The 23,062-nt window shown below is 42.1% G+C and overlaps 1 protein-coding gene across 1 annotated transcript; it reads right to left on the reverse strand.

Moving 5' to 3' along the window:
- Positions 1 to 385: 385 nt before the first annotated feature.
- Positions 386 to 1,745, reverse strand: LOC128713124 (odorant receptor 82a-like). The gene is made up of 4 exons (XM_053807987.1): positions 1,267 to 1,745; positions 737 to 1,175; positions 506 to 658; positions 386 to 439 (listed from the first exon to the last, which is right to left on the reverse strand). The coding sequence occupies exons 1-4, from the start codon at positions 1,743 to 1,745 to the stop codon at positions 386 to 388; spliced, it is 1,125 nt and encodes a 374-aa protein (XP_053663962.1).
- Between the last annotated feature and the right edge of the window lie 21,317 nt (positions 1,746 to 23,062).

Genomic DNA, 23,062 nt, shown 5'->3' on the forward strand with positions numbered 1-23,062 from the left:
ATTTATGCGATGTGAAACGGGCTTTATTGGGCCTTAAAAGCTTTAAATTTATCAGCATTTCTAATTTATGTTTCATGACATTGTCTTAACTTGACTACAGCAATTTAAAGAATCTTTAGAGATTCATGTGCCTGTGGTTTGTCTTTAATCTCAAATGATTTACGAATCTTTAAAACAAAAATTCACAATCATTCGTCTTAAAGATTTAGAATTCGGCCTCTCTGGTTTCCGAGTAATCCCACGGAGTTTGAGGAATTTTAACACATGATTGCACATCTTTAGCGGTGCTTCTGCAAGACACAACCAACCAGCGAGCTCACGAAACAACGGAATGAAAAGTAAAACATTGATAACACCTACAGTATTCCCCATGAATGCAGACATACTACTCCATCAGCGACATAAGCAGCGCTACGTACGATCCAGCGGAGTTTAAAATCTGTAAAATACAGTGGAATCAAATACCGACGCTCATATGCTTGTGATCGGGCAAGATATACCGTACCGCCTTCAACGTAGGCAGCGATGCCTCGGTAAATCCTGACTTTGCGTTCACCGGTTTGTTCGCTCGCATCATGCAGTTGATCAACATTTTTTGCGTGCGTACATCCGCCTCGTACCAGTTGCTTTTGTACACCGCATCGTGCACCAGGGTGCTCTGGAATCGAACCGTTGTTGCAGACGTGAAATGTGTTAAGTCAGAAAATCACAAAATCGGGTGAAATATTTCATTTACCTCATGGTAAAGCTGCGACCCGTAGTAGCAATAGTAGGTAACCTGTATAGTGATGGCCGTCCCGTACGCTACATACACCACCATAATGGTCGTGCCGGCCGAAATGACCAGCTGGAACCCGAGCATGCACAGCAGTATCGACGAGATGAGCAGTTGATTCAGGATGACGTGCTTGTACGCACCGATGACACGATCGGCCAAATGCAGTATGTGCTTATGGTACTCGATGAGCATCCCGAGCTGGCCGTTACCGGCCGTATCGAACTGCAGGTTCTCGAACCGGTGCTGTATGATGGCAAAGTGTGCCACCAGGCAGGAGGAAAACGTACCGAACGTAGCATCGCAAGCGACACAATCCAGCACGACCCAGAATATGGCTACGCTGCACCAGACAAAGAAAATCGTAAAGGTCACCGGATGTTTCATATCGAGTGGGAAGCTGTCCGGATGGTGGGAAGAAGCGCAGAAGAATATGGAAGCTTACGGTTCGTCGTGGCTCGAAAAGGAAATGGCAAAACACTGGAACTTACTCCATCAGCAGTGGCAGTTTCCAGTCCGCTTGCTCGGACAGGACGACCAGCACGAGGGCAGCACCCACGAACAGCACGCCGGTGGACATGGCGGTAATCAAATAAGCCCACGCAAGGAATCGGTCGATGCGGTTATACCTTCGTACGATCCGGACTTCGTTGGGCTGGAGCGTACGCTTGAGCGCGTCCAGCTCGTCCACGATGCCCCAAATGGCGGTCCGGTGGAGGCGTAGATTGTACTGGCGCACCAGCCCAAGGTAGGCGGTACAGGTCGGTCCCAAGCAGTCGCACAGCAGCATGATTTCGTCGATGTGTTTGGCGGCGAACAGTACCGTGCCCAGCTTCATGACGAGCACGGTGAAGAAGCTAAACGCGTACAGCGCACTGTCCGCGCCCGTTTCCCGTCGAGTAATACCAATCGCCCTTAGGCAGAATGATTGGACGCGGAAAAAGTCAACGGTTTGAGCGGCTTTTAGCATGATTGATGCGTTGAGACGTTTCGCTGAGACTGATGCTTGTGCTGGTGATGGGAAGCCATTTTAAGCAGGTGGACGGCAGCAAAAACGGATATAGCCCTCGGCTCATGCATATGGCTGATCAGTGCTTGCACCCAATTCGTTACGTTTGATATGCGGCAATTAAACTGTCAACGAATGTCACCGGCAAGGGGTTCGTTTACGTATCAATTCTTTTACAGGACAAAGCTCAATCGATTATTTGTACTCTCCCGGGAGTAAAGAGAAAATTTTACATGGATTTGATAAGGTTCGGAAAAATCAAATATTCGTCACGATTTTTTAAGGTTATTCAATTTACACATAGACAAAGACATATGAAGATCCACGAGTTACTAGCGTGATGGAGCTTAAAGCACGGCTTGTCGAACTGTGTTGGGTTGTTATTCTTTAAGGAAGCCCTTTAATCCATCATTAAAAATTGGTTACTAGATTATACCGTTCGAACGAAGCTTCCACCCGTACGATAGACAGCAATGGTCGGATAATCTAAACAAAATAAAAAAAAGGAACACACAAACAACCGAGTTCAATACCCTCCGGCTGATTGAAGTGGCTGTATTAAGAGGATCGAGAATGGCTTGAAGACTTTACCGTCGCGCTTCAATGCGTTTCAATTCACCGCCGTTCGCCCACGCACCAAACCGTCGGATATGAATTCCGAGTGAAAAATGATCACCACCACCAGCAAATGAACTGCCAGCGAACGTCGTAATGGCGGGCGGTAAACCAGCAAAACCCCAAAATGGTTTGGGATGTAAAGTAAACCTACCGGAACAATCGTTTCGGGTGTAATTATAATACGTAGGGGCCCCACCGTTGGTGTACCTTGGACCCTGGTGGGTATTTTCGCTCGAATGGTTTTTGCAGCCAGCGAGCACAAAACAGGGTTCCGTGTTTTGTCTGTGGCTTACCTCCCCCCCATTCCCCCGTACAAAACAATCAGAAAACATTTGACCTCATCGACGCGGAAAGTAAACACCAATTTCGGCGCTCTTACCGACCGACCGTGAAGCGATACGGTTGCGTGCATATTTGCCCCGGCTTGGCAGACATTCGGTGGCACAGTTTAATATTTATCCTGCATCCCGCAGTTTAAACATGTTTCCCTATTAATATTTTACAAATAAGGCACTGCAAACCAGGGAGAAAAAGCTGAATTGTTGGTTGTTTGTGTTGGTAGATAAATAATTTGTCTATCATAGAGAGGTATGTTGATTGAGTGGTAGGATTAAGCATACCGAAAAGGATGTGAAGAAATATTTTTTCTATCCTCTTTCTTCTTTCTCTCTCTCACTCTTTCGCCTTCTTAAATGACAACCTTCATTGGGGCTTGGAATCGCCAACAGGACGTTGTATACCTGTCCTAAACGTCACGCTGCACATGATAGCAACCAATTTATCGCTGATGGCTTCCTGTGAACATCAATCAACTGCTGTCGTGTATCCGGACGCACCACTTTGATGCGGCCCACCTCCCGTGGGTTTACAATTAATAAAGCTTTATTTGGTGTATTGCACCATCCCGGGTGAATTGACGGTCGGTGGCGTTTGGACCTAGGCGGCGCAAGTGTACGATCGTGTAACGGCCTGCCAGCACGGAAGCAACCGGACTGATCTAGTGTGGCATTGGCGTAAATGTTTGATGCATTGCTTCCGTCCCATACGGAGAACGACGGATTTCAGGTCGTTACAGGACTTCCGGCATGCTTTTGCAACTCAGCTCGATACTATGGAGCGAGTTGTGTGAACCACTGCCAGCCTATTATGTGTCCCGAGGAAAATGGTAATGAATAAAACAAAGCGCAGGCAAGCTTCGGTTTGGTACGGTTTGAACATGGAAGAGTTTCCTGTATCAACGGTGTTTATATACTGGAAACCAATTACAATTCGTAGGACACCTATTGGTAGCGGGTTAGGGTCCGTTGAAAATGAACAGACGGAAGCTATTTAGTTATGAGTAATTTAACTCACTTATATGACCACCAGAATCGTAATTAATTAAGAAAATTGTACTCATTGAAGATGAAGGTAATTTTAAAACATTTTCCATATAATAAACATCAAGAGCAAAATATTAATAGTCAAAAGCGAATGAGAAACTCAACACTTGAATCTTCACAAACACAAATCGAAAGTTAAATTGTTTCAGGAAATGACCCTTCATAGGGAAGGAACCTTTTCGCTCGATATGTAAACAACATCTTTTACTCTTCTACTTTAGCGAGGTATTACCATGGTACGAGACGGGGATTTTCTGGTTCCTGTCACTGAGTTGATAATGCTAATAAGCTTATAACGCGTAGACTTTTTCCACAACTTTTCGGTCTAAAGGCCATGGTGAAAGGGCCAATTAGAAGGCAAGTAGCACAAAACTTAATTTTACCAGCCAATTTGATAGAATGTTTCTTATAATGAATTGAACTGATAAAACAAAGTTTTTAACAAAATATGCGTACCATTAATCATTTGCCTTTCAAAAAACGTTTAAGTAAAGGAAAAAACAGCACCAAATACGAAGTCGGCACTGTGAAAGTTTTACTTTTGTCATAGTATATAAATAATATAAGTAAGCACTTAGACCACTCATAAAATAAGCTTGTCACAGGTCCACTTCTTCCACAGTATGCACCTTTAACCACGAGACCGAAAGAAATACAACAGCACAACGCACGACAAAATCGTAAAATTTCCTACAAAGGGTCAATAGAAGCGGCAATTTCTAACCGAAAAAAAACGCATTCAACAGCTTCCATAAATAACATACGCATGGATAGCTACTTACACGTTACAATGCCCTATTGTGTGGGATAGGGATTTGCTTTTACCATTTCGGTAGAAGAGGGTATTAGAATGGTGAAATATTAGACAATTTCGATGGGTTGTGTGTACCTCTGTTACATGTGTTATGTTACTTTATTTTGAAAGTTTTCAAATCACTTCAAATTCCTCAGTCTATGCAACAACAATAACGAGTTTTATAAGATGTTTTAAATGTTGACTAACCCAAACAAATTCTTCGTATTTTAAAAACCTCAAATCACTCAACTGTTTTCTTTTCCATTTGCAGTAAATTCCCCTGTATCGTGTTTTGGTTTACCGGTTTCGCTTGCATATGCGACGCTTGTAATGTCTCATTTAGTTCGCGGTTTTATCCCTTCACCGAAAGCTCCCAATCATTACGGGCGGCGTGGCTGTAAAGTTTGTAGCCGCCGAATGCTAACCCTCACTTAACTTTCTGCACCGCACATCGTTAAGGTAGCATACAGTGGCACCCAAATCTCGGCGACACACACGCAAACTTTTCACATAGTGTCTTAATCTGCCTATCGATGCTAACAACTTTTTGCCCAAACTCCCGCCCCAGCACAAAACCGCTATCGTTTGCCGCAAAGTTTCGATGCGTATCGTGCACCATCGGTACGGATCATTCGGGGCTTTTCCGATAAACTCCGCAAACACCCGCGTGTTCACCCGACGAGAACAATAACTCGCAAAGTTACGGTTGCGGGAAAAGGATTTTAAAACATTGATGGGACCTTCCATCTTGGTGTGTGTGTTGCGGTTACGTAAGTTCATGTAAGGAAGGTATTGCTTATTGTGTAATGAAGGCCGCCTCCTGAGATGCAGGGGTTCAACTTTAAATCTGATTAAAGCAATAGTTTTCTCGGTCGTATCGCCAAATAATGCTTGGATTAAGTGGTAGCAAGAGAAATAAATCTTCTATTTTTACAAATCTCTCCCAATCAAAAACCTTAACCAACGCGTAAATGTTTCGATTTATGAACATAAGGGAAACAATAGAAACAATTCTTGGCCAATGCGCATAAATAAAACCAGCGCCATTTGCAATCAATTTGTACCGAGCCACACCATAAAGTATGGATTATCCATCCATCGATAGTAAAGCATTCAAACGCACTCACACACACATACAAAACGTTACATAATTTCCATAGGATTGCGATAATCCCTGCTACCTTTTTATTCCATTGGCCAAACCGGGTACGTGCATAATAAATTTCGGTTTGATACATTCGGCTCGCAATATCTCATTCGCTTCAATCTTTTTCATTACCCGTTCACGCGCGGCCATCGCCGATCGTGGATTGCAAAATGGTGCAGCAATGGCGTTTGGTTACGAGTTACGTGTTTTATCTGTTTGGCCGTTTTCCGCGCGGGATTAAGCTGTCTGGAGATGGTTTACTGCCGTACCGTACGCTGTGCCGTGTTGCGTTAAGGGCCGCCTCGTTTTCATTGCCATTGTGGGTGGAATGAAAGTTAATTACTCGGCTCGTATGCAGTGCCGGCAGCGGGAAACCATAAAAAATGCACTTAAACCACCAGGTTCGTCTCCCAGCGTGGCTTGTTTGTTTGTTTTTTTTTTGCTAGCAGCTGGAAACTCCTGCCACAATTTCTTTCCCGCGGCACCGCTTTGGCATTGGTGGTCTCAATTTGTTTTGGTTGCGATCCGGCGCGGGTAAACAATTCGACAAAGCAGACAGTTTTAATTGTCATGGTAGCGTCGCTCAATGTGGTGTGCTTTTGCGATAGAAAAGTAATCATTTTGGGATTTTTTTTCGTTGTTGTTTGCTGACACAACCCAACCCACAGCCTGCTGTTTTTGACGAAGGAAAGGAAAGAAACAAAAGAATGCCCCAAGCACAATTAAAGCACAATTAAATTGAAATGTGAAGTGTATTTTAATAATACAGCGTTTTGACCTGAAATGTGTCGAAATCAATCTTTCCGATTTTTTATAAATCTCGTGATTCCAGAATCAATGTTGTGCAAAGTTCCCTCCGTTCCAGTATTTTTTAAACTTTAACTTGATTGGTAAATACATTGGATACATTGTAGCAGAATAGAGGAATTCTAGATGTACCCCGATACGTTACACTTTAATTTTAACAAAATCTAGCAACAGTTCCAAATTTTCCACCTAGAACTCGACTACCCAGGAAATATTGGTGTGAAACAATTTGCAATTAATATTCATTTATTGCTCCGTTTTTAACTGTACCGACACGAAAGATAAGATCACATTAATGAATGGTGACATTTCGGCGAAGCGTAAATGATCTTTTGCTCGTACCGGTTTGATCGTACCGATTAACGCTAATCGGCTGTGGGAGTTGCACGAGAAATAATGAGCATAGGAAAATTAAGCCTCGGGACGCATTCGAGTGTATAAAGTAATTTTGCATTTACGCAACATGGTAATCACATCTTCCCGTGAGCACGCATTCCAGTACCGGTCCCGCATACTTGGAAACCATAGAGCTCGACGGTACCATTCAATGTTAATCAGAATGCTGGAGAATATTTCCCTTCAGTGGGACGTAATAATGAGTCCTGGGCGCGCGATGGAAGTGATTACTGCAAGAACCGAACGGACGTATTCGCGATGGCCCGTGGTGTGAACGTCAACGCCGTGCGCTTCGGATACTCCGAAACGTCGTATAATGGCTGTCTAGTGCTCGTCACCGTGCGGTGGAAACGACTGAAACTGAAGGCATTATCTATGCCCTCCTGCACAACCACCATTTGACGCCGCATGAATATTGATGAGCCCTTCGGACTATTATTTTGGGGCCACCGGTAAACGCGACGAACACACACACACACACCTACACCCAAAGAACACAAAGAAAACGGGAAAAGGAAAAGAACACACGGTTGGCAGGCCATAAGCAATCGTTCTGCTTATCATGCATTATCGTGTCTCCCAACACGGGGACGGTTTTAAGAGAAAGGGAATGTTTCTGCCGGGCACGCCCGGCAGTTTGGTGGTATGGTGGCGCGTGCCATTCTTCGGTGCCGGGAAGTTTCCGCCACCGGTAGTGGCCCACCTTTGGCAGTTGCCATTTTTTTAATAAATTGGTACGAAATTCGATTGCATATAAATAAAGCTACGTACGTACGCTGTGCGAGCGTGCGGGGCATATTGTGGATAGATTTAATAAAATGTCTTACGGCCATGGTGCGCACAACAAAACCCGAATAATGTTCTGAGTAGCATGTAGATGATCGCTTGCTTTAATGTGGGGAAAAAAGTGTAAAATATCTTCATACATGAAACGAGTTTCTAAATGTAATTCAAACATTCATTCAACATCTTGGCTTTTGTTTTCCGTGGAAGTTCCACGCACATTCTTTCTTAGAGCTGCTGGCAATATAAAATGTTAAGTTGAATTTTTGTTGTGAAACACGTAGTTTGAAAGTTTGCTCACTCTCCTGTGGAGTACTACCTAGAACAAGCTTACTAGGCAACCAGTGATACTTAACAATTGTTCTGCGCTATCCATCGTCAGTGATGCTGGTAATGTAAAATATTTAAATTTTCACGAAACACGTAGTTGAGGCTCTTGTGGCAGTTCGGAGAACTAACTTGATAGGCAAAGGTAGTCAGGTACTTCCCGATCATTGAGTGGAGTCGTAGATACTCGGTGCTTAAAATGACCACCAGCTGAAGAAGTGTTTATAACGAGCAGTCTAACATTTTAACAACATTTTATCAAATTCTCTACTAGCTCCTCATGCGAAACACTAATGCATTGGTGAGGTTAATAACACTTGAGATAAACCAACCGGTCACTGGTTTCAGCACCCCGGCGAATAATTAGTGCAATACTTATACAGCTAGATCTCGTAATCAAATTAAAGGACGTGGGATTCTTATCACGTTGAGGACCGTAAACAGCTTGCGGCGCATTTCACGACCGTAGCTCACGTTTCCACTTCGTTGCGCACAAACCCGCACCGAAGTGCCGTCAGCAGCACGAGTGGTTCGAAGAATTTCTATCGCCGAGAATTAATATGCCAATTGGATGCCGCCCACTTTTCGCCTGCAACCGGATCGACGACCCCCCCTTCTCCCGGGGTGTGGGTTGGGAATCAAAGCGCGACCCGTTATCAAAAGGGTTGGGAACGTGAAAGATTAGTACGGCAATCGGTGGCTTGTTCCAACGTACCTTTGATCTTTCGAACATTCTGCACTGTGTATACTTTTACACACCTATTTGTATCTAATCCAAACACAGGTAAGACAAGTTTTTTGTTTCTTTTTGGTTTTATATGGTTTGTAATTTGGTAACAAACGAATGTTACTTTATTTATTTATTCATTAACTAATTGGTTTATTCATGTTATTATTTCCTCATTTATTCATTTCTTCTTTTCTTCATTTGATTTAAGGAAATTTGCTCACTTGTGTGGTTATTTATCTATGCATTGGTACATTTTTGTACACATAATTTCAAATTCTTATTTATTTGTTTGTTACTACAAACTTAGTTAAAATAGTAAATGTTTTCAACCGGTTTTCAATGTTTTCATGTTTCAACGTTTTTGACCGGCGCACCGTTGGTATTACACGTCATAATTATCTAGCACAATCTCCAGACCAAACGGATGATAGAGTTCATGGAAGGTTCAAAGAATAGACGAAAAAAAGTCGTCGTTAATGCATATTGTACATCACAACCCATTTTATGATTTGTTTTTTGTTTTGTTTTGTTCATTTCAACCTTTATTATGTTTCGTGGAAGGTTAATTCCACGCAGTCTACCTCGGACACCTGGCAGCGGAATGAAAAAATGGACACCGAATGTACATCTTGTTCCACTGACAGCACTTAAAATCTCTTAATAATGCATTTTGCTCGGCTGTTAAACGAATAGCTAAAATGTTAAAACGTTCTCCAAGCTGGAGGGCATACTTTAATTTGTATTATCTTCTGCTTCTATCCTGCAACATCCCACATCCTACATCGGGTTATCAAATTTTCGGATGGAAAACGTTGCCCAATTTTCGAACCTTATGCTGCCAGTCTACGAATAAACAAAACTTTGCCAAAACGCCCAACATATGACGCTCGGGTTTTGGTCACACCGGCAAAAACCGTAGAACTAGCATGTAGCACACGAGCCCCGTTTTATTGATTTCACCTTTTTCGCAGCGATGCTAACAGCAAAGGGGTCGGGGTCGCACGCCTTTTCAAGCAATTTTTCGCTAAAGCTACGACCATTATCGGGCGATTATCACCGCTGGCCGTCAGGTGGAGCCGTAGAATGGGATGAACATTCAACCGACATGCTTTCCCATTCATTGCACATAATTTGCACCCAACTAACTAACTAACCATTTGACCCGACCGCATCGTAATTGGATGAAAAAAAGCCGTTCATTGCAGAGCGATTGCTAATTGTCCATGTGGCCTTTGGTATCATTAATTCATTCACTCGGTCGATGGGAATCAATCGTATTGAATTAACGCCCTTATGGTATGCAAAACGTGTGGCGGGTAAGACCGGAAACGACACAACCACCACAATAACCTTTCGCAGCACATGGTACGGATGGTATTTGATTACTAGTTATTTTCACATTCAGCCATTCCCGACCGTCCGCTGATTGGAACGTGACGATCCTTACCGAAACACGGTGACGAGTTTATCTTAATCACTTGATGTAATCATGTCATTAGCATCGATTCGTTCGCTTCAAAAGGAATTTAATTTTATTACCAGAAAAAAAAAACAAAATCCGAAAAAAAAATTGTCGGAAACACTCGCTCAGACGTATGAAAGAAGGATATTGCACCGAAAGGTTATTGATTTCCGTACGGGGGAATAAACCTTTTGTCATGTTTTATACGCACTGTTCCGCATTGGTGCCATCCAATCAAAAATTCACCTTCTCCGGTTTGTGAAATGAATGCCTGGTGCTGGAACACACGGTCCAGAACATCTTCATCCAGGCGCATCGGAAATCAAGATGCTTGATTGCGGAAAGGTTAAAGGTTCGAACGCCGGTCCATCCTTCCGTACCCGGGAGAAGGGAGAAAAGGGCGTACCGGAGCGTGGAATTGTTGTTTTTTTTTTTAAATGCTATTGGAAAATGAAATAACAACACCAACAAAAAGTTACATCAGTTGTAAACCGATTTCCTGCTGTGTGTGTGTGTGTGTGTTGCTTTTTGCTGGTGAACGATTCGAGAACATCATTTGACATTGGGAAGGCAACTGGAAAATGTGATCCCTTTCTCCATTTTGTGTTCGTTTGTTTTGGTATTGTTCGAGTGTGTTGAATTCGTTTTATTTCTGTTTATTTTTTATTTACGTCCGTTGCAAATAGTTTCTCCATCAGCAATAAGTTCAATTTTCCGAAAGATGTATCTCAATTTCAAAATCCTCTTTATATGCCCACGAGCCCTCCCATAAGGGTTGACGTCTCCATTTAATGACAGTCGATGCACGCCGAACACACGGTTTTTATTTTATCGTACCGGAACGTCCGATAGCTAGCAGAGGACAAAAGGATGAACCGTAAATGAAAGACTTATCTCGCACACTCGAAAGCTACCAGGGGGCCTTAAGGTTCTGCTGTGTTGAGACGCTCGACTAATACGCGTTGGAGTGCCCGACCGTGTTGTGTTCCACCGTGCTGCAGGACTTCATGACGTGGCGAAAATTCTTCGCTCTCGGCAGGTGCTTGGCAAGTGATGCAAGGATGTAAGGGATTTCGGCAATGCTTTTCACATTCGCGGCCCCACATTCGGGCACGGCGAGCGTACGGAATGTACTTATGTAAGCAAATTCCCGGGCGCAATAAATACTAAAACCTCCCCCACCGAACAACAACCCGAACGCCGATGGAAACGATGGACTAACGATGGTGAAAGACCAGGTTGGTCGGTGGGAAAAACGGCATCTCTCTCGAACACGGATGCAATCATGTTTGCGAAGGTGGCGCTCTCGGTTCGAAGAAACTTTACCCGAAACTATGCAAAAGTTTGTATTTACTTGCCCTAGACCTTGTTACATAAATTGAACACTCGATACCTTGCCCGATCCCATGGATTGGGCCCGGCCGGGCGATCATCGGATACGGCCACCATCGGCCCTACTTATCGGCTACAAAACGGCTAAACATTGAGTGACCTTTTGCGAATAGTGTAAGTTTCTTGTTTCGTCGTCTAAAAAGGACACCGGACCGGTCCAAATGTACCCGTGCGCTCCGCTCTGGAATTTGGGTCAACTGAGACCCTTTCGCCGTACCGGATGTAGTAGTAGTGCGACGAAATTCCACTCCCCCCGCCACTCGGCAGGCACCCGAGCCAAAGTGGATAAAATATTAGGAGCAAATTTGTCCGCCTTTCGCTGCACTTGACAATGGTTTCGGAGGTGATGTTGGTGGACGGTGCCAACCAACGGGAGAACGTGTGGCGTAGGTGAAAGCATCGCACCGAACTCTTGGTCTGAGTTATAGATGCTGATGCCTAGTCCGACCTTGCACACACACACACACACATGTAAGGATGAAAGGAATTTGCGAGAAGGAAAACCTCCAAAAAGGTACCCGACGGTGCCAACCCTTACGATGCAGCTATCTAAATTAGAATTTTCGGGTGGATCAAAATCCGTCAATTTTGTATTCATTACACATGCATGGAATCTACCATGGGGGCACTCCGGTACCCGGCCGCTTACGAGATAAGGGCCACGATAAAGCGCTGGGAAAATCGAGAGCTGGCAGGATCGCTTGCCCTGTTTGGCTGGTTGCCTATTATTTACCAGGTTTTTTCTTTTTTTACCCAAAGCCGGAAAATGTTCCTTTTCTCTTATCGCATTTCTTCGCCATGTGCGCACGGCCGTGGGGGTGTGTATTTCTTTTGCGGATATCTCGTAAGGTATTCCTATACAGTATGTTGCAAATAGAGAATAGGAAACGAAAGCAGCTTACTTTTTTTTGGTTTGGTTGAGTTGTTTGTGATGTGGCATACGTTTCGTTTTAATACTCTCCACAAACGAACGTTCCGGGAAGGCTTTATAAGATTACAATAACTATCAGTAAACTTGTGTCTGAAGATAGATGATCTGAAATGAACTTCACGGGTGTTGATATTTTGGTTTATGTAGAAAACCCGCAACGGAGTGGAACCAAAGGGACGACCTGAGCAAACAAAGACACATGGTAAGATTGCTATTTCAAATATTCTTTGCTTCCATGATTTCGGGTATCGGTAGAAGTTTGTTGTTACAGGAAATTGCGATGATACTTGTTAGAGCGGTTCAGGACGGTATCGTGTTGAGTGTTTTACAGTTTAAACAAAGAGGATAAATATTTTACACCACTTGGTAATGGAAAATCAAAGCATAATAAACTGTATTGCCATTTATCCTTAATCGAATTATTAGGAGAAACCTAACGATCTCATAAAGCTTCGTTTCTTGTGCAACTCAAACATAATTTTTGTATTATTTATTTTTGAAAAGCTTTATACTGAAACGACGTATAAGTGTTGTATTCGTAATATGGCGTAACATAGCGTAAAATAGTTAGTGTCACACTTCCGAGTAGAAGAAAGTATGGTTAGAAAAATCATCAGAAAATGACAATAATACTTATATGAATCTAGAACGCAAACAAAAACAAAACAATGAAATTACAACAAATTTAGGTATAGAATGAAAATTAAGTAAATAAAGGAATAAGTTAACGATGGAGGCGCCTGGTGTTTGGTTAGAGCTGAATGAGAATGAGAAGAATGAGAAGCTTTGCGATTTGAGTGTGGTGTGGTGAACACTTTTAAACACTCGCAGGCGAGCTGCATTGTTTTGGTTTTTCTAGCGAAGACATAAATACCACCAGATCCTCTATCAGTGTAATTGCGCCAGTAGAGCTATGGAGACGCCCAGTGTTTGACGAATAGTGCCTTTTGTAATCACATTCATTTGTTTTCCTAGCGTTAAATGTGCTTCACATTGTGACATTTTTTAAGGCACTACCTTCATACTAGAATTAGTACTAAAATTAAAGTTCATAAAAGAAGCCGGAAAAATAGTCTCAGTTTATCACAACGAACATTGACGCATTAATCATAGATCTTATCATAATCAACACGCAACAGAGTAACAAAATTGTAGGACCTTTGCCTAACAAGATATGCGATATTACTACTTTTACACAGCTACAGAGTACTGCTGTTTGCCAGCAAACATTGCACATTGTTTCACAATCTATGGCGGGATGTAAACATTCCGTATTTTACGTTTCAGTGCCTTTTTTCCAGTGCATGCCATGTATGTATTCATCCCGTAGCTGCAAATTTTACAGAGTGCAAAGATAAGGAACGATGTTTCCGACGTGAAACAATTGAGTTTGCTAGAACAAAGCAATGCATTCACCGTGGGCAGTCATATCGAAAAGCCATTTACGCGTTTTGATGCTGCAGTATCACGAGTACGGACGACTGGAGCTATTGTGTATCAACGCTTCAACAACGGTCGAAATTTGTGTCCGCGTGGATTGGAACAGAGTTGCAGTTGGTGAAAGAATAAGACCCTTTTGTACTAAAATTGTAGTTCGCAGAAACGCTCACATACATTTTTATCACAGTTTTATTGGAACCTGTCATCCATAAGTTACCCTCGTCAGCGTCAGCAATCGTCTTGTAACGAGTATGATTGAAGATTCCCTCCCCAGCATAGTCATTACTGTACTTTTCCGGTGGTGCGGGTGAAAGTTTACTTTCGTGCCAAAGTTGTAAATTGATCCATAAGCAGTACATGAAAATATAGCACACTTTTATTCGCTGCAGAACGAACAAAACCGCACGATTGAGTTTAAGTACGTTGGGGAATATTTCAGGACGGGAAATAAAAGTTATCGTTTGACAGGAGGTATGAAAAGTTTTATTATAACCCACATGGAATTTCCTTAATTTCTCTTAGAATTGTTCTATTGTTTAAAGCGTCTAAGGGTAACTTAGGGCCCTCTTTTCGCTCATTTTTGACAGATTGGTACGGTTATATGACTTATTTAAGGATGTGCTAGAAAGTGAATTGTTAGGCACTATTAAACGACCAATTTAGAATGTAAACAACTAAAACTTTCCTCATTATCTTACAAACGAGCAAAACAAAAAAAACTTTTCACGGACATTCCATCTAAAACAAATCTCTTCCATAGCCGTACATTTTATTCCAAATTTCTGTTGACCTAGGCGGATATGATAATATTTAATCTTCTGAATTATGTCCTTCCGTTCTTCGGCCGAAAAGCGAAATAGCGGGAACTCGCTGCGGTAAATGGACTGGAGCAGGAGCAGAAGAAAAAGATAAGCACAGCATTAAGGGATACGAACGACTGTTTCAGTTCTGTGCTAGAATGTAACACCCAAATGCCCTAAGTAACTAACCTCCAACTGTGGTGGCGAAAACACTGGAAACATCATGCTGAGACACCGGGCGAAGGAAATTGAATAGGAAATTGAAAAATGAAATTTGTGCTTCGCTATCTTCCACTCTCTGCCCCACTCTTTTTTGTCACAGCAGCAAAGTAGCACCAGCAAAACTCAAAAGAACAAAAAAACACACATACAGCATAGGACGGCCCGCTAGAATGGCAAGCCAACTTCAATGGGATTATAAAGTCTATTGGATTACCGCCTAATGTCAAAACTGCCACGGAAACAACATCGATCGATGAAGAAGTAGCCGCCGAATGTCCGAAATTCCCTTTCCTCCCCAGGGGGGAATATTTATGTTGCTGAGGAAATGAAGTCACCTGGCTCCGTTGCTACGGAGCAGCGAAAACATGGCAACCTAAAAGACGCGAGCTTTTCACGTTCGGCCCAAAGTAAGCAGTGAACAGATTAGCGAGCTTTTGTTTGCGACATAATTGACATGCAGCGTTTGCCACGATGCCGTGAATAATGCCATGATGCTGCTTTTAATGGTTTGTTTGAAAAGAAAAAAAAACACACACACACACAGCAACATAAAAGTTATTTTTCAACGAGAGAAAGACATAGAATGAAAAACGAAATGCTCGCCAAATCTCATTTGCAAACAAGATTAACTTTCTGCACGCCAGTGTTTTTCAATGTTTAAGCACATAATCGATCCGATCCGTATGGTAGTATGCACTAATTTCGTATCGTGTCACAAACGCCGGGTGCTCCGCTCGCTTACTCACAGAACTGTCCGACCCTGCGGTAAGCCACGATATTTTTCAACCCCAAAGCTTTCAGCTTAGCACGCCTGTGTTGGTGTGTGTGTACGGTGTGCTTTCACCATCATCGCTGTCACGAAAGTTATGCAAGCACAAAAAGAAGGCAGAATAAAAAAAAACAACAAGTGCACACAGTATTTTATCCGATTTTATCCAGTCCGAGGGAGTTGGGTTTGTTTGTTTCTTTTTTTGTTTTTGTTCTTCCCTTACCTCCATCCAGTTAACTCATAGATAACTCATTTGTTCCATGTGGTCACTCCCATACATCGGTTCTGGCAGCACGGTTTACCGATGATACCACTGGAAACTTTATCGTCTTCATTGGCAAACCGGAATGCTGAATGCTGCCATATGGCACGGAACAAATGGTCGAATATAGACAGATTTAGCACTTTAGCCCTTGCAGCAGAAGCTGTTATGTTAAATGTTGTTTTTTAGAACTTTTGCTTATTTGCTATTTGTTTACTCCTCGCACTGTTGGACGTAATTAGTGCTAGAATGCTGGTTCGACGGTTGAGCGCATCAAGCCTGAACTAGCATACATGTTAAACCGTCTGCTTACGTTACACGAAAACCTTCCTGTGGGTGTAGCTAGGCATCGCCGGCTAGGCGCCGCATGTGTGGTCTATGATGCGATGGTATGATTATCGTGTTAATAATTGATATTATAATTCTGGTTAACCTTAATTTGCCCGTTTTAATTGATGCGGTAGAGTGTTGCGGTGGTATCTAGCGAAGCTTGCGGTTATTTACTTTATGATATCAGCCGTTTGTGGCGGTAATAGATGCGATAGGAATAGGGATACCGGCGTAGTGGTTGTATAATGATCTTGCGGTTAGATGTATCGCATATCTCGCCTTCTATCTTATTCGTAGTTGTACATAATATACTGCTGGGAACGGAAATAACACATACACACTTATCATCTTGAATGAGAAAGGACTATTTTGAGCAATTTATCTTGGGCCTACAGTTCAGTTCAATAAGTTTGTTATCAAAAGTAGAAATTTACGAGAGATGAATAAAGGTTTTGTTCAATAATATTATAAAAAATAATCAATCTTTCAGATTGGTAAATCTATAGATATTTTGAAGATCACCCATTTATTTTGAAGATCAAGATTAATTTTATGCATTTAGTAAATTTCAATTAAATTCCGTTAAAGTACCCCAACATCAACACTAAAAACTTCAATTTGTACTTTTTACACCATCACTCCCATCTGTCTTACCAACTTTGGCTCTTATTCGCTTGAAACCAAATGGCCCTGTCGTTATGTTACGGACTCAAATCTTCTCAAAACAAACGTATCAACTCCCTTTGATGTTTACAACAAATTATGCTCTTAATCCACATATACCAAAAACGGGTGAAAATTAATTAACCTACCGACCTGATTTATTTCACATTTGAACGGTGTGGTTTTCAACTTTCAACAACCGATAATTACCGGCAGAAGAAAGCGGCTCGTAAATTCTAATCCGAAGCGCATAACCGACGTGGCTAATATGCCAATGTTCGAACACCCCGAAGATGGATTTGGTGAAATTAGCAAACCAATTTGAGCAGCACTTATCAGCCTTGGAAGCGCTCCGCCAACAGTTCCTTGCGTGATTAATGATGGCTTTAAGACCGAAACCGGTCGTTTCATCACATTCATAAATTAATTAATGACTTTTCGACTTTCCGTTTGACAGACGCGATGGTGTGTTCGATGAGCGGGATATTAAGAATTCAGCTGTTTGGTACATTTTCAAAAGCTTGCAGCAAACCTTTTCTTTCTTTTTGCTGAAATGTGTACGGAACAGGGAACGAATAAATTATCCCATCAGCTTTACGGTGCGCAATGTTCGTGCCCCGGCACAATAAATCCGGTGACTAATGTTGCCATCATTGCAACATCATTTTAAATCTGACACCGAATTAGAGGGGATCTATTTATTGAAGTAATAAATAGCAAATCGTTGCGCCATATTTCATATTGCCGGTGTGCGTCGCCTTAACCGCTCAGCCAAAACCCAGCAAAGATCAACGGAAAATTCCCCCATAACGAATGCCACAATCGGTGATGATAAATTTCCTTGCGCTCATCTTATAACGACCATTCCTCAATTATAAGAAGCACGAACTCCAGCCCCCCGTGGGACAAACAGAGAAATCGCTCGACGATGGATTTGTAATTCTCACCGACAGCCTATCAATTAAAGTCGAACGATGGGAAACGATTCACCACAGTGATGACGGATTAACTGACGCAAAAGGTCATCGGCAACACAAACGCGCGCATGAATAGTATTATATTATAGATGATTTATAGCTTTTTAAAGAAGGGGAAGGAAAAAAAGCATCCGCCACCATCTAAACCGAAAATGATAAATGATACATGGGGCTTTTATTTTTTCCTGATTCCGTATGAGCATCGTAATAAAAGCATAATTTTCAGGACACGTTTTAGCTCTTCAAAAATTAGATCTCATGCCAGGATGTTTGCATCAGTGCAGTAAGGAAAAATTGCAAGATTAGTATCAAGATCTTGATGGCCGTTCCCCGATAACGAAAGGAAAAAGAACATCAATAAGCATCGAGCTATATAAACGTAAGCAGGGAGTTTTCATCTTACCATACAAACAGGTGACTCTCGTGATTAAAACCACAAAACGTAAATAACAAAAATGACACACACACTAATGGAAGGTTTCTACTTCATTAAAATTGATCCTTTAACGTTGAGGAATCTGTCACCCGCAACGAAAATGGCACCGGCACTGCACAAAGACAGATACGGGGGCAGATAGCAGCGCCGTCCACATGCGAATGAACATTGCCCGTGCTCACTTTGAAGTCCTTTTCAATTTGCTTTATGTAAATTTTACGTCACTCATCTCTTAAATGAAGGGATAAAATATGCATGCCAGTCTTGGTTCATCAACGAAATGGATCACCTGCTAAGGCACTTAAGAAAGCGGGCACACTCACACGCGCGCGCACGCACGCACACTTTGCCGAGTAAATAAAAAAGACGCCATTATAAATACGTGACTCCCTGGGGGGTGTGGGTAAAAAGGAAAAACACCACCCCAAATAAACAAAAGGGCCGAGGGGATGGGAGGGACCTTACCGTTGATGGTGGGTGCATGGTGCGGATTGAAACCGTCGCTGTCTTACGCGAATTAATTTCTTTGATCTGTCTTACGGGCTCTCCTGGGCTAAAAGTCGCGTTATAGACTGCTGGTACGTAAAGCAGCACAAATAAATTACTACTACCATATTGTTAATTATATGCTGCTGTTTTTTTTAGTACATATTTCCAATGTATAACGCCCATATCCCGCGATCGCGCCTTAAATGCTGCAATCATCATTCATCGGCTACGTAATTGCATTTGCTTTGCGCTAATGACACTTAAACACCACGGTAATTATTTTAATAGCACTCGAAAGTTGCATTTTTCCGGCTGTACCGTTGCTCATAAGTATCACCGTATACGACTCAAGGGAATTGATTTATGTTTGTAATGTTTCTGCCCATTTTCACCGATATGTAGGAGGACGGAAGCGATGAACCCTTTTATGGCCGGGCCGTTTAATTGACACCCATGTTTCTCTCTCCATGATGTGTGCACATTGTAATGCTTGATGGTTTATTAATTTCGTCCTACAGGGGAGCTTTTGCAACGATACAAAGCAGGGTAACATTTGCACCAAGCTCTGGTGAATCTGTAACTATCAGGCAGGAGATAATGGAGATGCCATCCACTTCTTTCGAGTAGCTACCCGTTAGGCTTCACCAGTGGCAGGCATCCATCACCGTAAGCAGCATGTTCGCATATTGATTTTCCTCCAATCCACAACGCGCAACGGTTGTGCTGATTGAAACAGATTGCTTACGGAAGGAAGGAAGCGAAAAATTCCTGTCTAAGACATAATGTGGCATACGATACTTCCGATGGAACACTTCAAGTGCTTGTTGTTGTAGGTGGTGTTCTCGGTAATTTACACTTTACCTTGTAGGCGTGTTACTCCGCAACCGATCCAGCCGATGGAAATTTGATACATTTTCACTGTGCTGAGCGTACTCTACTGGTTTGCGGGAAGCAAAAGCTCACACACAACCATCACAGTGTCGACGAAGATTTCTAAAGCTGTCTAAGATATTTGCTCTATCTTCGTTCGTTTTTTTTCTTCACTTGCCTTTTTAACGCAGAGCAGAGGAGAATAGTTCGAATGTACGGCACAGCGAAACTAGGGCAAGGAAGCTGTTATGCAAATTGAATTCCAACGTCTAGCCTCGCTTTTGGGCAGCTTTGCTTTGCTTTATGGGTTTTTTTTTATCCCACTGTGCCTTGTTTTCTTACCGTACCGTACAGCACGAATGTCTAACAATGTCTAACAAGCGTAAGCCACCGTCGATCATTTGGGTTGAAAAGTTGAAGTTGAACAAAAGGGCAAGGGTTTTTTTTTCCTCACATTTTCTCTTTTTCTTTCCCTGCTTTGTACCAAAGCGCACCGTGAACAGTCGAGTACGAGTCTTGTGGGAATTTTGGCAATGCAACCAGGTTAAATTAATAAGCATATCCCGGCTAGATTAGTTTGATACGGTGCAGATAGCTGAAGGCATAATGGCTTATCAGAAAATGGGCACGTCCAGCTATCCAGCTGCTACATCCATATCGAACCATCATCGGTCGCTATATACACGGTTTTGGGGTTTCCATCCCACACTTCCTTCCACTACCAGAGGCCCCTTCCGACTGATGACCGACGCTTTTCCACACGATTGAATATTTATGATGTGTAAAAAAGCTCAACCATTCTGGATCGCCACGAACTCGAACCGAACCCTGGCTTACCAAAAAATTGAAGCACATTACAAAGGGCCTTCCCCCCTTCCCACAATGAAACCATGCAAATGCCATTTATCATCCGGAATTTTTCGTATTAAATCCCCGACTGTGTGGTTCTTACAGCGTGAGGGGAGAGATTTTTTGTTTTGGAAGCTAGCCAGGGTCAGCTTCTTTCTATACGCTTTGATGCAGGTTATAACAATGCCACCCGAGCCGTAACATTGGACGTAAATTGATTTGCATGGATACGAGATATCATGGAGAGGTTTTTTTTATATTCGTTAAAGAAAAGCGTCCGTCATGTGAGCTTTTGGGCAAAAGGAATCAAAACAGAAATATTATTCTACCGCAGAGCAAATGCTCGAAAGTGAAAAATAATCGGAAAAGAAAATGAAAACAAGCGGCAGAAAACTAAATCATTTGGATAGAATTTTAAGACCAATTTTGTAAACTGCGCTCGTTCGTTTTGGATGTGTGCTCTCGGCTGATTGTTTTTTTTTCTTACCGTACAATGCAATATAACTCAGCACAACAACCCACGTTTGAGACATGCATCTGACAGGGCAGCTTTTAAGCGCTGACGCTGCGCTCTGCTGCACAGATTGTTGCAAATAGCGGCGTTCCCGGGACCGCTTTGTGTGTAATTCACGAACGCTGCGAGGGAAAACCGTACAACACATATCTACCCTGACTGATGGGTGCGCTGGAACGAACTGTTTGTTTATGTAAGTGCAAAAAAGCGGAACTCACAAATATGCATTTCGTGTTAGTTTGCATCCGTGGTTAGAGTTCTATTTAAAGATATAGACCACCACTCCCATCTTGAAATCTTCTGGTTTGAATTGTTGTAGTGGAGTGGTTTTTGAGACCGGTTTTTTTTTCAATAAAAGTATATAACGATCAGAAAAATAATTAGAATTCTATGACTACAAGATTAATTTCACAACTAACTATTGCAGCCACATTACCACCTTCAACATACGCTAGTAGTACTCTTCATTGTGCCAACGGTAATTACACATTTTCCTTCCTGCTTTTCCAGATAATCTTCGCAGCCATTAAAATGATCCACAAATGAACTCAAGAGTTGCACATTAAAATTGAAATGAATCGCGTCCATTCAAATGAAATGTGTGCTGAAATGGTAAATAAAAAAAAAAACATTTTCATACCTTTACTCGTTCGCAATGGGAGCATAACGATGTGTGTTCGTTAGGCGTACTCGTGTACATGGTCATTAATGTGTGGATCATTAAAGCGTACCGTTGTGCCGTGATTATCTCTACTAGATGTGTAGTTTTGCTATAATGAATGCCTATTAGAAATTGAGATGTGCTTTTAAAGTTAAAATATGTTAAGGCGAGAAGACAAGTGTTAAGAATTATGAGTATTACTTTAAATGAATTATATCATTTTCGATAGCAACTATTACACTATTTTTAGGTCGTACTGCTTAAAAATAAAATTATGCATTTATCAGAGGAAATAATTAACAAATATTTTGTACGAATGCCTGTATTACCAGGTGTGATCAATAGGACAATAAACCCCTTGATAGCACATTCAGCAAGTTGCGGGCACAGCATGGAGGCGCCTGGCGTTTATCGAGAAAACGATCAGGTGAGCGATCGCCACTTAACAATATTCAATAACAATAAATGTTTACGTTACGTTTTAGATTTTGCGTAACAAATTTCTGCAATAACCAGCTTTATTTACTGTTCAATGGATGAACAATTGAGGACTGCAATTGAGAACCGATGAGGATTAAAAGTTAAACTTTAAATCATCAAACATTTGCTCATCGTGAACATTAAGATCCATCTCACTATCTTGATTTTCAAATTACTATACAAAGAAAAGGCATCGTCACGGACAACGATGATCGCTCGATTTAATTAAACAAATACCAATAAACTAAACTGTCCACTCATGAAACTTTCAATCTATAAATTTACCTTAAAAATGGTAAGAGATTGTTTTTTTTTCTCCTAGATTATTTGCCAACGGCGCAGTGAAAAGTATTCCAAAAAGCTGCCAAGCACCAGTTATTTTCCACCAGCCTGTCATTCACCAGCATTGCGAACGAGCAACCTGAGCGGGCTGATATGAACTGACAAATATTTAATATCTCTTCCGGCTGCGCTTCGGCAAAAGTTTTTCCCGTAAACTCCTATAAATTACTGCACTCGAGTGGGAAGTTTTTTACCACGATCATTTAGTTAGCCTACCAACCGACGGGAGCTGTAGGCGGAACGATGGGCGAGTGAAACATTTCATTCTTATATCCGTGTCGTTTTCTTTTATTTCCCACCCAAAGCCCCGGGTACCCGGGCGCCGGTGCATCAAGCAAGTGAAGTAATCTGCTGAAAGTACTGTGCCACTGTGCACTCTTTCTTTCGGGAGGGGAATTTAATG

The sequence above is a fragment of the Anopheles marshallii genome, chromosome 3 (assembly GCF_943734725.1).
Source record: "Anopheles marshallii chromosome 3, idAnoMarsDA_429_01, whole genome shotgun sequence".
NCBI classification, from domain to species: Eukaryota; Metazoa; Arthropoda; class Insecta; order Diptera; family Culicidae; genus Anopheles; species Anopheles marshallii.

What these genes read in the sequence shown, in the direction of transcription:
- LOC128713124 (XM_053807987.1), bottom strand. Translation starts at nt 1,745, where the DNA reads ATGCTAAAAGCCGCTCAAACCGTTGACTTTTTCCGCGTCCAATCATTC. An exon ending in GGTCGCAGCTTTACCATGAG is followed by an intron (nt 659 to 736) that starts GTAAATGAAATA and finishes GTTCGATTCCAG; the next exon opens with AGCACCCTGGTGCACGATGC. An exon ending in CGCTGCCTACGTTGAAGGCG is followed by an intron (nt 440 to 505) that starts GTACGGTATATC and finishes TGTATTTTACAG; the next exon opens with ATTTTAAACTCCGCTGGATC.